The 14,167-nt window shown below is 39.3% G+C and overlaps 1 protein-coding gene across 1 annotated transcript in view; it reads right to left on the bottom strand.

The window, feature by feature from the left end:
- LOC121325922 (phosphatidylinositide phosphatase SAC2-like) overlaps window positions 1–7,546 on the bottom strand; it is a 97,609-nt gene extending 90,063 nt beyond the window's left edge. Inside the window, exon 1 of the mRNA XM_041268997.1 lies at window positions 7,199–7,546. Coding sequence (XP_041124931.1) covers window positions 7,199–7,295 — 97 coding nt within the window. The 5' untranslated portion in view covers window positions 7,296–7,546. The remainder of the gene's footprint in view (window positions 1–7,198) is intronic.
- Window positions 7,547–14,167: the final 6,621 nt, after the last annotated feature.

The following is a 14,167-nucleotide window of genomic DNA, read 5'->3' as shown; positions in this document are numbered from 1 at the left end:
TCCAGTTACACACGCAGTGCTATTGCTGCAGGAGTGTACAGCTATTATTCCGGTTGCACAGTGGTACTGCTGCATATGCATGGTGATTTGCAACTCAGACGTTCAAAGCTGATGCTGTAATATACTGTTAAAGCAGCGTCATCATAACAAAATGATTTAATTATTTATTTTGCACATCCATCCATTACGATGATCTCCATGCAGTTTTAAAATAAACTCATTGAAAACATAATCCCATTTGAAATCATTAGATCTAACATTACACTGGGTTAAAGAAGAGCCTTAGTTTGTCTGCCTTATTTGTAGGAAGTCTGTTACTGCTTCACTTCCTGGGTCATTTGACCTCAGCTGTGTCTTCAGGGACAAAGCATGTTGCTGGTCAAAAGCATTTCAGTTGTTAGAGGAAGCAGCTGGTTAGTTGATGACAGGAAAGGAGTTGAAGGGATTCTGGGATCAATAAGCTACTAACAACCAAACGAGCAAGATGGGCCGAATGGCTTCCTCTTGTTTGTAAACTATCTTATGTTCTTAAGGGATGGGGACAATTTTACTCTCCAGCTGAAATACTTTTAAAACCAAATCAACAGATACTAACTGTGCAAGAGAATTATCTAGGAAAGATTTTTAATTTCAGTTACAATTAAAACAAGCTCGCCCATATGGATGAACATAAGCTTATAGGTAAATCACATTTACTTTTTTAATAGCTATTTTATCAAATTATGATGAACCTTGGTAAGGACATTCCTTAGCATGTGACATAATAACCTGGTAACCTATGGAGATGCATGTCCATATGCGTACACATGTCAAACATACATACTGAAAATACATAGGCCGAGGTCATCTACTTCTGTAATGACAGCCATAGCCTGCTCAGCAGCATTGCAGTGAAGCTCCAGGGACCAGGAGGTCTGCTATTGTCCATCCCAAAGGGGAGGCACCGCAGCCTGGGGAAGCTAGCACGGCAGCTGCCTGTACAAACTTGGCAGGCAGAGAAAGAGAAGACTTCAACCCACCTGGCAGCTTTCAGCAATAATGAAACAAGGCCATCTGAGAAAAGGAATAGCGCTAGGCACGCTCAGAATCAATTACCAGAACAAAATTTATTTTTTTTCTTCGAATACATCAGAATTTGTGAATATTTCTGTGAGATTTTCAATGTAGGAGTTGAGACACAATCTAGCTGTAGTTAGAACTAGACAACATGCAAAGGCTTTTAACAGACAGACATTGCCTCCATATACCGAGACTCTGATACTCTCTTCAAGTTTCTATCGGATAAGCAGATCTCTAGACAGCCTCCACACAGCCCAGGAATGTGAAACTTTACAGAACTGTGCTAAAGAAGGTCCTTGGAAAGTTTCATCACAATTGGACAAACACTGTAAAATGACATACATAAAAGACAGTCGGACAGCCAGACAAACTGACTCAATGTACCCCAAAAAGATGATGGAACAATACTGAGTGCGGTAAAAAGGGCAAGAAACACTCCAGCCCTAGTCCTACTGCATGCAGTGATCTGCACCAATACCAACTGGAAGGAACAGTACATGTACACAGTAACTGAATAACCTCACTGTGACAGGAAGGAAGTATAACATCACACCTGTGAGAGCTCCAGATGAATGGACTGCAGTGCAGACAGACAGCTAGCAAGCTGAAACAGGTATGTGCTTCATTTAGTGACTCTGATTTGAACACCCCTGCTAGACATACACAGTACTCGCAGTAGTGACACACTGAGACATTATGATCCTGTTTGTTCAATACAGTAATGAATCACAAGGTCTACAAAAGCCCTATCAACATGCTGTTTTACTAAAAACAAAATATAATAAACATATATGAATGTTTATTACATTTTGTTAAACACTATTACATACCGTCAAACACCTATAAATACCTCCAACATATTGAAACGTTGGGCAGCTGGAGCTTTGAACTTAAAAAATATATATAAATTATATATATATATATATATATATATATATATATATATATATATATATATATTAGATTAAACAAAGGGGCATTCAGAACAGAAAATAGGAGGCACTTTTTTACACAGAGAATTGTGAGGGTCTGGAATCAACTCCCCAGTAATGTTGTTGAAGCTGACACCCTGGGATCCTTGAAGCTGCTTGATGAGATTCTGGGATCAATAAGCTACTAACAACCAAACGAGCAAGATGGGCCGAATGACCTCCTCTCGTTTGTAAACTTTCTTATGTTCTTATATGTACGCTACCGGTCAAAAGTTTTAGAACACCTCCATTTTTCCAGTTTTTTATTGGAATTTACGCAGTTTAATCCCTCAGTGTACTCTGAAATTAAAGCATAGAACAAATAAACAATTGGAGTTAAAAAAGAAATCATGGAATAGTTTTGTTTAACAAAATTTAATCTAAATTGACGCAAAGTAGCCAGCTTTTGCAGATATAACAGCCAAACACACTAGTGGCATTCTTTCTACAATGGAAATCAAATATTGTTCGGAAAGTTCTTCCCAACACTGTTGCAGATGTTCCCACAAATGTGTTGCACTTGTAGGTTGCTTTGCTTTCACCCTTCTGTCCAGTTCATCCCAAACCAGCTCGATGGGGTTTAAGTCTGGAGACTGTGCTGGCCATTCCATGATTTGAAGCCTATCGTCTTGTTCTTTTCTTCTAAGGTAGTTCTGACATAGCCTGGAGGTATGTTTTGGGTCATTATCTTGCTGTAGGATGAACCCCTCACCAACTAGGCATATACCAGAGGGTAGTGCATGGCACTGCAAAATGCTGTGGTAGCCGTTTTGGTTCACGGTGCCACTCACTCTGTGCAAGTCGCCGACTCTGGATCCAGCAAAAGAGCCCCAGACCATCACGCTTCCTCCTCCATGTTTGACAGTTGGTGTCACACACAGAGGAACCATCCTTTCACCTATTCGATGGCGTACAAAAACCCTGCGCGATGAACTGAAGATTTCAAATTTTGATTCATCGGTCCATAAGACCTTCTTCCAGTCTTCAGTAGTCCACTGGCGGTGCGTCATGGCCCAGGCAAGCCTCTTTTTCTTATTTTGCCATCTTAGCAATGGCTTTCTTATTACCACTCGACCTGTCAAACCTGCAGCTCAAAGTCTTCTCTTCACAGTTGAAACTGAGACTTGCTTACTTCGACCAGTGTTAAGCTGTGCTTGAAGCTGTTGTCCTGTGAGCCGCCTATCACGCAAGCTGCTGACTCTCAGAAACTTGTCTTCTGATTCTGTTGTGGCTTTTGGTCTGCCAGACCTCTTTCTGTCAGAGTTTCCTCCAGTTTTCAAGTGCATTTTGATGGTGTAGGAAACTGTACTCACTGACACCTTGGCTTTCTTTGCAATTTCTCTAAAGGAAAGACCTACACTTTTAAGGGTTATAATGGTCTGTCTGTCTTCCTTTGTTAATTGCCTTTTTCTTGCCATTATGATAGCAATATACTACTTCCTGCAGTACAATACTGTCCAAATAATGCTTAAGAGGGTGTAGTAACACAGTCTGTTCCAACACTGCTTTTATACAGACAGAGGGTTTGTAAGTAATCAACAAAAGTTGGGACACCTGTAGGAATTGTTAGCATCAACTTTCAAGGCTTAATTTACTTCCATTGCTGCAAAACAGCTGTAAGTTGTTAACCCACTACTTGTTCCCCGAAAAAGGCCTTTTTTGTATAACTCTGAAATGTACATTATTTTTCAGTTTTTGGTAACCTAAACTTTTTTTTTAACCTCTGGCAGTTTACCGCTTACCTTTGTACCATTTCAGGTTATTCACTGGACTTGAACTGCTTAAATTTCAATAAAAACTGGAAAAATGGGGGTGTTCTAAAACTTTTGACCAGTAGTGTGTGTGTGTGTGTGTGTGTGTGTGTATAATGTATATATATATATATATATATATATATATATATATATATATATATATATATATATATATATATATATATATATATATATATACACATACATGTTCCAAGGAACACAACCTGGATGTCACGTCATTTACAATGTAGTCCTGCCAGCTGGGACTGTTTACAATGATGTAAGCACACATCACGGATCAAATACAAAGGCATGGTAGCCACTAAGACAACAGCTTGAAAATCCTTCTCTTCTGCAATCGATTTATTTAGATTCTTATTTGGTGTACAAGGAAGGGAATAGCCTAGATGCTTTCTCGTTCCCAGAATGTATCCTTTAAAAGTTGCAAATTAAGGAGGACTTAAATCCCCAAGAGTAAAGAAAGAAATTGTTATGTAGAAGTGCATTTGACAGCAGGTTCCAGTTGTTGGAAGAGGTGCAGGATACTGCTGATGTGTTAATATCTGTGGCCAACACAAAGCAAGGAGCAGTATTGCTTCCAAACTGGCCTTCGTGCAGCAAAACAATGATGTCATGGAGGATGCACAGCTAATCTACTGGTCATACACAGTGTATGGAACACCTCGGATTTCCTTCTCTGGATAACAGACCATTGTTAATGTTTTCACTTTCCAGTGATATGATCCAATTTAGATACAGTTTTGTACAGACACAGTTAAGTATTAACTTTACTTCTTTTAATATTCAAGGATTTGTCAAACGGCACAGTGAAGGATTGGGGTCAGTTCCAAATTCCCATTCCCTTTTAATCAATTCGAATGCATCATTGGTCAAAATTGCAATCAGCAGGATTCTGTTAAAATGAGCTTCTCACTACTTCAGTTAAGGTCACCGTCAATAACAATGGCTTCAAACTAAAGAGCTGAATAGCACAACAATTATTATGTCTCTAAAATATCCATTCCAGTTACTTCAAAAGGAATGGGAATTGGGAATTGATTTTTAAATGAACAATGAATTGAAAAATAGGAATTGACCCCAAGCCTGGGTAAAATAATGATTGCATGATTGCAAATAAAACAAAACCAACATATTTACATATAATTCAAGTCAAACACCACAATACTGTGAAGCGAACATTCTTCTTGTATTTTCAGCCACTTTTAGTGACCCCATTTGTTTGAAAAAAACCTTATACAGTGCCTATAGAAAGTCTACACCCCCTTGAACTGTTTTCACATTTTGTTGTGTCAGTGCCTCAGAGTTTCATGCATTTAAATGAGGATTTTTTTCCACTTATCTGCGTGCTTTGGGTCGTTATCATGCCGAAAGGTGAACTTCTGTCCCAGTTTCAGTTTTCTTGCAGAGGGCAGAAGGTTTTCCAAAAGGATTTCTCTGTACTTTGCTCCATTCATTTTCCCTTCTATCCTGACAAGAGTCCCAGTCCCTGCTGATGACAAGCATCCTCATAACATGATGCTGCCACCACCATGCTTCACAGTAGGGATAGTGTTCTTTGGGTGATGCGCTGTGTTGGGTTTTTGCTCCAAACATAGCGCTTTGCATTTAGGCCAAAAAGTTCCATTTTAGTTTTGTCAGACCACGAAATTTTTTGCAACATGGCTACAGAATTTCCTGAGTGTTTTTTGCATACTTCAAATGGGATTCAAGGTGGACTTTCTCAAGTAAAGGTTTCCTTCTTGCCACCCTACCATACAGGCCAGATATGTGAAGTGCTTGGGATATTGTTGTCACATGCACACTTTGACCAGTCTTGGCCATAAAAGCCTGTAGCTCTTGCAAAGTTGCCATTGGCCTCTTGGTAGCATCTCTGATCAGTCTCCTCCTTGCTCGGTCATTTAGTTTGGAGCGGCGGCCTGAACAAGGCAGGGTCTTGGTGGTGCCATACATCTTCCACTTCTTAATAATCATCTTGACTGTGCTCTAAGGGATATTCAAGGCCTTTGATATTTTATTATACCCATCCCCTGGTCTGTGCCTTTCAACAACTTTGTCCCAGAGTTCTTTTGAAAGCGCCCATGGTGCTCATGGTTGAGTCTTTGCTTTGAAATGCACTACCCAGCAGAGGGAACCTACAGGATCTGCTGAATTTATCCTGAAATCATGTGAATCACTACAATTTAACACAGGTGGAGGCCACTTAACTTGGTGTGTGATTTTGAAGGTGATTGGTTACACCTGAGCTAATATAGGATTGCTGTTACAAGGGGGGTGGACACTTATCCAACCAAGCTATTTCAGTTTTTATTTTTAATTCATTTTCTACAAATTTCTAGAATATTTTTTTCACTTGGAAGTTGTGGGGTAGGATGCGTAGATAAATGAAAAAAAAAAAAACTATTTTAATGCATTTTAATTCCAGGCTATAAGGCAACAAAAGGTGAAAACTTGAAAGCGGGTGTAGACTTTCTATAGGCACTGTATAACATGTGTGTGTATTGTACCCCTAATTACTGCTGGGTAGAATAAACAGCAAACGTGTTAATGTGTGGGGCTATTTACATTACTTATTAGTGTACCTGCAATTATAATTGCAATTACATAGTTGTAACTGTAATTGAACAAAGTAGCATTGTAACTGTAATTTTAATTATAATTCGCACCAGGTATTTTTTTCTAGCCAGTTGGGGTTTTGTTAGTACGCGTTTATGTTTTACAGGAAGTAAACACCGCTATGTTTTTTTGTCGAATGCTGGTCCCTGCCTAACGCTACAATTTTACTTTATCTGGATAGGCAATAATGTATTACTTGGCAAAGCAAAGTGGACAGACATTGTGTCAACTACAGATCTTGCACTTTCTGTGATGGCAGATATGCCATTAGCCAACCCAATATTTTTTTTTTTCCCTCCCGGTATGTAAATATGGCAAATACATTATAACTTATATTAAAGGCCGCACTTAACGTCTTTGCGATTTTTATTCTGATACAAACCTATAGGATCAAAAGGTTTTGTACATGTACCTGTGTTGCAACAGCCCGCCTTCCGTACTTTACGTACCTGCCTGTTTTGTTTACTGACATGGTTAGTGTAACGAGCACATCAATACAGTGTAGCATGCAATGCATTTATTAATGTTGTGCTTTTACTAAACCAATACAGATCTAAACATAGCACGTTTGTTCATATGCTTTCCAAAGCTTGCGCGATTTTCAATTCAATACATTTTATTTTAATTTGTATATATACTCAATGAAACAAGCATTTGGCGGTCTGTCGTTTCACGTTGTTTCATGCAATTGCAAAGGGTAATGGTAGAGGGTGTTACGTGTATGTTCATTACAGACAGACACAAACAAAACGGTACCTTGTGTTTAATAATAATACTCACCGGGTCTGACGACCATCGACCCATCCTTTCTACTACACCAGAGCGCCTTCTCTCCACTTTGCAAAATATAGTGATCTTTGGCTTGGAAGAGCTCCATCCTCTGCCGACCGTAGCATGTGCAAATATCAACGATGCTGTTCAGCAACTATCCATTGTGGTGGTACTGTACTAGAAACAAGCGGCGTGTTATTGTGCGGAAAAATCAGTTCAACCCGACAGGTTCAATTCATCCCTGGCGTGAAGTTCGGGATCCAGACGGGATTACTTTACTTAGGTAAAGAAAGTGTCTCAATGGCAAAACATACCAGACCGCTTCCCAGCCCAGCTACTTTCTTTTGCAATGACTGAATCAATTTCCTGCAAAAGCGGCTCACACGTGACTTCATCCGTCAGGCTAAACAGAGTATTTAAAGGGACCGCGTTCATTTTTAAAGACTGTCAAAAACACGTTAAAACTGATTAGCGGTATTTTTGGTAATGCGGGAGACCTCTACCTCCACATCCTAGAATCGAAAAAATGTTTAATCTATAATAAGAAAACATTTTTTATTTCTGGATAACTGCTTAAGAATGTATTTCATAGTGCACTATATTTCATTTGAAGCAGGCCGTGTTGACTGTCGGATTTGTCTACATTACCTACAGGTAGACTTCAGGTGAACTAAACAGACATGCTCCGGCAAGACACACACACACGTAAACAAAAAGGGTCGTATACGGTACATAACGAACACTTTCCATAAAACATTTGGGGAAAGTTTACATTTAAAATAAATTAATACAGAGACGAGTATGACATGTCATATATTCGGCATTTTGGCATGACAATTGCACCATGAGATATTATCGAACGTTTTATTTTAAAATATGCATTTACAGTTCAAACAATGTTCGCATTCACATTATTGATTCCATCTAACAAAACTATCACACGCCTTTAAACCGGAGAACCAGCTCGGGCAACAGAGAACAACAGGGCACCACGTGATACTATATTGTAAATTGCCTGCACACTCAGAAGGCTGTGGCAGGTAAGGCGAGGAGAACGGATCAGAGCGAGTGACAGCTGCTGGTCAAACATTCTGTTTCAGAAGCAATCTGTGACAAACCAGTTTCTGGTCAGATAGCGCCCTCTAGCGTGAAAAAGATACAGACAGGGTACCAAACACCTTGTCATATTGACCTCAATTTATCAATGTATACAGTGTAGCGTACAGAGGGGAAGGCAGCAGCAGGGCTAGTATGTGACATAATCACACATGAAGACATAAGCCCGATATGTGCTCCTTATAAAGGAACCGGCACTTCTGTACAGCAGTATCAGCGCTATGCTTCAGTGCGAGATGCCCGGGGTTCGTGCCCGCCTTCTGCCTGTGTGTGGATTGCCTCGCCGTGTGTGATGTGCCCCTGCCTACGTTAACTGAGATTGCTACAATACTTTATTACAAGTATTAGTAGTATTTTTTTCTAACCATCCAAGAAATGCTTTATCAACACATGAAATATACTAGCACTGTTGTGATTAACGATAGCGGCCCATTTGTAGGGTGAGGCGGCTTCTCCAGCAAGTGCATGGTGAGGTGAAACTTGTGGCTCTTGCTGATGTAAGACCACACCTCTCTCCGGGCTTGTGGACAGGCATTGTGAGCCATTGGATATTGGAATTGCGTCCCATTGCCTTGTGGAATGAATCAATAAGGATCACCTCAAAGAACTTGTATGTGGCATTTTCACCCACCCAGTAGGAGTTCAATACTGTGTCAGCCAGCATGCTCCTCAGCTACGGACTGCAGACAGTGGGCAAACTTGATCTCGTTCATTCCATGGTTCACAGGTTTACCGTAGGTGGTACCCTCGGGGACGGGAGCATTTTAGACCACCACGGCGCATGTGCACACGGACACCATAGACCTTGCTTTGCCTTGTATCCAGTCTGCAAGCCTTGTCGGGTCTGGTGGGGAGCTCTGTGGAGGCCGAGAGTTGGTGATACTGCCAACAATGGACATGGAGTATAAAGTATTGTGTATACATTGAAGTCAATGCATCAAGGTGTTTGGTACCATGTCAGTTTACTCCTCAAATACAATATTTTGTTCACGATCATGTCGCTATTGAAGGTCACGTTAATCATATTGCTACAAGTTCTTATTTGGCTCCTTGGTGACGTCCTCTATTGAAACTCTTCCAGTCAGTTTGGTCCTTAGGCCAATACACAAACCTGGGGTGTCACCATTCTCCCTTGATGAAACTGGCCTGGGCAAGTATCTGCACTGTTATCCGAGTGTCCTGGCACGGAGCAGCGGATATAGTCCTGCACTGATATCTGTTGGATTGCTAGTTGGAATCCAACTCTCGGTTATTGTGTATCGGAAGGTTCCTTTACTATTCACATATTGCACTGTGAATAGCAAATCCTAAAACTGGAACGGGAACTGGAAATTGTACCTTTTATTATTTTTATTACAGGGTTTGAATATTTAAAACCTTTAACTTTTTTTTTTTTTTTTTTACATTTGATGTAAAATGTTGATTATACAGTTTTAAATTCACTTGTCGTGGTCAAGTTATAACCTGTCCTCATAGCACTATATAATGAATTAGCATCTCAGCTCATTACATTGGACAGAGAGGCAAGGGCTGGAAGCAAACTGCAAACCATATGATTCAAAGACCAACATCTTACCATTCAACAAAACTGTGAGTATTGTTAGCTCATCAGTATTATTAGTTCATTATGTAACCCAACACAAGGTCTGGGAAGTGGCATTAGGAAGGTCTAGGAAGGTCTAGACTTGAAGTCAGCCCATTCAAGTCTAGGATCATGGGCTCTATTCTCAAAACCTCCCGGATCGTTTTAAGGTTTTTTGAAGTGTGTTATAAACATGTTCTTAGGTTCAAGTTGCCCTATAAACATTACATAGATCTGTGTCTTTCTGTCAGTAAGCACCAGCGCCATCTAGTGAACACCTACTTTGGATGGAGTTTCCTTTTATATTTCTGGGACTACAAAGCAGATGTTTGCTGGTGCTTACTAACTTTGGTTAATTTAGCTGGTGTGTAATATGTGCCTGAGGCTGACAACTACAGCTGAAGAACAGACTTAATAAAAAAAAAAAATAAACACCCTATTTAATACAATAAGAATGATTGCAAACTTAATATAAAGGTACCAAAAATAACATGGTGGTTCTAAATATCTTAATCATTCCATAAACCTTAGCTGTTGTACAGTTCCATTCCTTATCTGGGCCTCAAATATAGGACTGCATTTTGAATGTTTTGTTGTAGTAAAAATGTACAGTATTTTTATTATAAAACAAGAGTTTAAACTCATGAGCTATTGAAAGAATGTTTTTTCCAAAGTCTGTTTTTATTAATAAAATCAAGTTGAATAATCCTGAAGCTGTTCTTTACTTGTTAATGAAACAACCAATAGTCCTGAACAGTTTCAGGAATATCATTGATATTATTATTAAAAAAAAAAAAAAAAAAAAAAAAAAAACAAAACAGACTTGAAAAATGATTCAAGCAATCCTTTCTGTAAATGTTGCACTTGCTTCATACTCCCCCTAGTGACTGGTATGCTTTCAGCCAGTAACATGGCCCTGAACCATTTGAACCTCATATCATCTACAAAACTGGATTTTTTTTTCTCTTCCCAATTTAATGTCCTGTTATGTGTGCGCTCTATCATTCTGTATTGCTGTTTCTGCCTGCATCACGATTTGCCAGATTTGCTTCAACTCATGTCCTTATTCAAACATGGGGGTGCTTCTGACTCCTCAAAGCTGAATTTCTTAAGAGACAGGCTTTTAGAAATGGCCACTAGGGTGCACAACTCTAATTTCTGCCTCCTCTGAAACTGTAAATGGACAATCTCTATTCACCATAACAGTTTCAGAGTCCCCTTACCACTTTATGATGTTGCAGTCCTGAGAGATTCTTATTGCAATACTAGTACTTTATTTATATATTTATGTATTCTGATAAGTCTGTGTTAAGGTGTGTTTAGGTTAAATCACTTTGACGTATAAGTGTAACTTTTATTTTTTTAAAGACAGTATTTTAGTCATTGCAATAAGAACCACTCTGAATAAATGCTAACCTCATAAAAAGGTAAAGTAGTAAAAAAAATTTAAAAAATAACAAGAAATTAAAATGTGAAGCTTCTTGCTCTTAAATTAAGCAAATATGACTTTAATATAAAAAAATGTCTTATTTTCAACTTAATAAGTGGAAGTAGAACATCCCAATGTGTCTCAGATTTAGGGGGTGGAACCAGTAGGAAGTATTTGCCATTGTTAGCACCAGTCCCTTTCAATTATGAGATGGCTTCCATTGAAATACTAAAGCAACTGCACCAGGAACAGGCTGATTGTTCTCCCACACAGATAAGCTGCTTTATCACAGCCATGTCTGATCTAGTCACGCCACTGTAACTGTTCCACCAGCTCTGAGGCTGCTCCTTGGCATATCCCCCCCATTCTCAGAAACTACACAGAGGGGGAGGGTTGAGAAACAGGCATTGACAGAGGGGTTAGTTGAATGTTCTAATGTTTTCCACAAGGACCAAAATAGCCTCCGTCCCAGATTCCATTCAGCACATCTTGATTACACTTGTACTTTCAGTGACATTGCTGACACACAGAACAGACAGCCAGGCCCGGTCTTGCTGGAAAGGTAAAGGGAGAGGATTTCTACCTGGGAATGGTTAGGAATATGTGGGGCTGGGTGGTACCTGTATCGATAATCTCTTTTGTCCACCTGAGGCCCAAAGTGAAGTGAGCTGAGTGGCCTCTTAGTGGGACAAATATTCACATTTTAGAACAAACACTGCTTGAAATGTACTGAAAAATGACCATGTCGAATTTGGTGTCTGAAATAATTAGTGCACTCTATACTGTACACAACAGTGTTTTTTTCTTCTTTTATTAATAGGTCATTTGATGGAGAATCAGGTTTTTTTTTTTCTTACTGTAATATAGTAAAAAATATATTTTAGTTTTCCGGCTCATTCAAAATGAAAGAATATTCGTTTGAATTTTGAAAGAATATTTGAACATGAAAATCACATACTGTCCCAGCACTACTTAGGAAAGGGAGATCGTATCTAACTAACTTGCTTGATTTTTTTGAGGATGCAACATCGATAATGGATAATTGCAAAGCATATGACATGGTTTATTTAGATTTCCAGAAAGCTTTTGACAAAGTCCCGCACAAAAGATTAATTCTCAAACTGAACGCAGTTGGGATTCAAGGAAATGCATGTACATGGATTAGGGAGTGGTTAACATGTAGAAAACAGAAAGTACTGATTAGAGGAGAAACCTCAGAATGGAGTGTGGTAACCAGCGGTGTACCACAGGGATCAGTATTAGGTCCTCTGCTATTCCTAATCTACATTAATGATTTAGATTCTGGTATAGTAAGCAAACTTGTTAAATTTGCAGACGACACAAAAGTAGGAGGAGTGGCAAACACTGTTGCAGCAGCAAAGGTCATTCAAAATGATCTAGACAAGATTCAGAACTGGGCAGACACATGGCAAATGACATTTAATAGAGAAAAGTGTAAGGTACTGCACACAGGAAATAAAAATGTACATTATAAATATCATATGGGAGATACTGAAATTGGAGAAGGAATCTATGAAAAAGACCTAGGAGTTTTTGTTGACTCAGAAATGTCTTCATCTAGACAATGTGGGGAAGCTATAAAAAAGGCTAACAAGATGCTCGGATACATTGTGAAAAGTGTTGAATTTAAATCAAGGGAAGTAATGTTAAAACTGTACAATGCACTAGTAAGACCTCATCTTGAATATTGTGGGCAGTTCTGGTCACCTCGCTATAAAAAAGATATTGCTGCTCTAGAAAGAGTGCAAAGAAGAGCGACCAGAATTATTCCTGGCTTAAAAGGCATGTCATATGCAGACAGGCTAAAAGAATTGAATCTGTTCAGTCTTGAACAAAGAAGACTACGTGGCAACCTAATTCAAGCATTCAAAATTCTAAAAGGTATTGACAGTGTCGACCCAAGGGACTTTTTCAGCCTGAAAAAAGAAACAAGGATCAGGGGTCACAAATGGAGTTTAGACAAAGGGGCATTCAGAACAGAAAATAGGAGGCACTTTTTTACACAGAGAATTGTGAGGGTCTGGAATCAACTCCCCAGTAATGTTGTTGAAGCTGACACCCTGGGATCCTTCAAGAAGCTGCTTGATGAGATTTTGGGATCAATAAGCTACTAACAACCAAACGAGCAAGATGGGCCAAATGGCCTCCTCTCGTTTGTAAACTTTCTTATGTTCTTATGTTCTTACTGACAGAAAACCACACTTCGTTATAATTGGCTGCATGCCTGAACTCAGCCTTTGTTTTCAGCACTGAGGCAACAGAACCATAATTGTTTAAGTATCGTCAATGACAATACAATATTACTTGTGATCTGTCCCTTTCATACAGAAAAAAAAAACCTTTTACATTTTAACACATCTTTTGCGTTGGTGAGCTCACCAGCTGCTAGAGTCGTTGACTTTGTTGAGTCAATGTTGAGCCATCACTGAGATCAGGAGAGAGTTGTATTGAGGTCAGGAGTGAATTTGTATTGAGATCAGGAGCGAGTTGTATTGAGATCAAGAGGGAGTTGTATTGAGATCAGGAGCGTGTTGTATTGAGATCAGGAGAGAGTTGTATTAAGATCAGGAGTGAGTTGTATTGAGATCAGGAGCGAGTTGTATTGAGATCAGGAGCGAGTTGTATTGAGATCAGGAGTGAGTTGTATTGAGATCAGGAGCAAGTTGTATTAAGATCAGGAGTGAGTTGTATTGAGATCAGGAGCGAGTTATATTGAGATCAGGAGCAAGCTGCATTGAGATGAGGAGCGAGTTGTAGTGCCGTTGCTTTTCAACATTGAGTTTAGGTCTGTCTCTGCTTGGGGAGGCCTGGGAATAATAAGCATGAGGTG

This window comes from Polyodon spathula, chromosome 13, assembly GCF_017654505.1.
Source record: "Polyodon spathula isolate WHYD16114869_AA chromosome 13, ASM1765450v1, whole genome shotgun sequence".
NCBI lineage: Eukaryota > Metazoa > Chordata > Actinopteri > Acipenseriformes > Polyodontidae > Polyodon > Polyodon spathula.
Note: the sequence above shows the minus strand (reverse complement) of the source record. Positions and strands in the feature narration are given on the sequence as shown.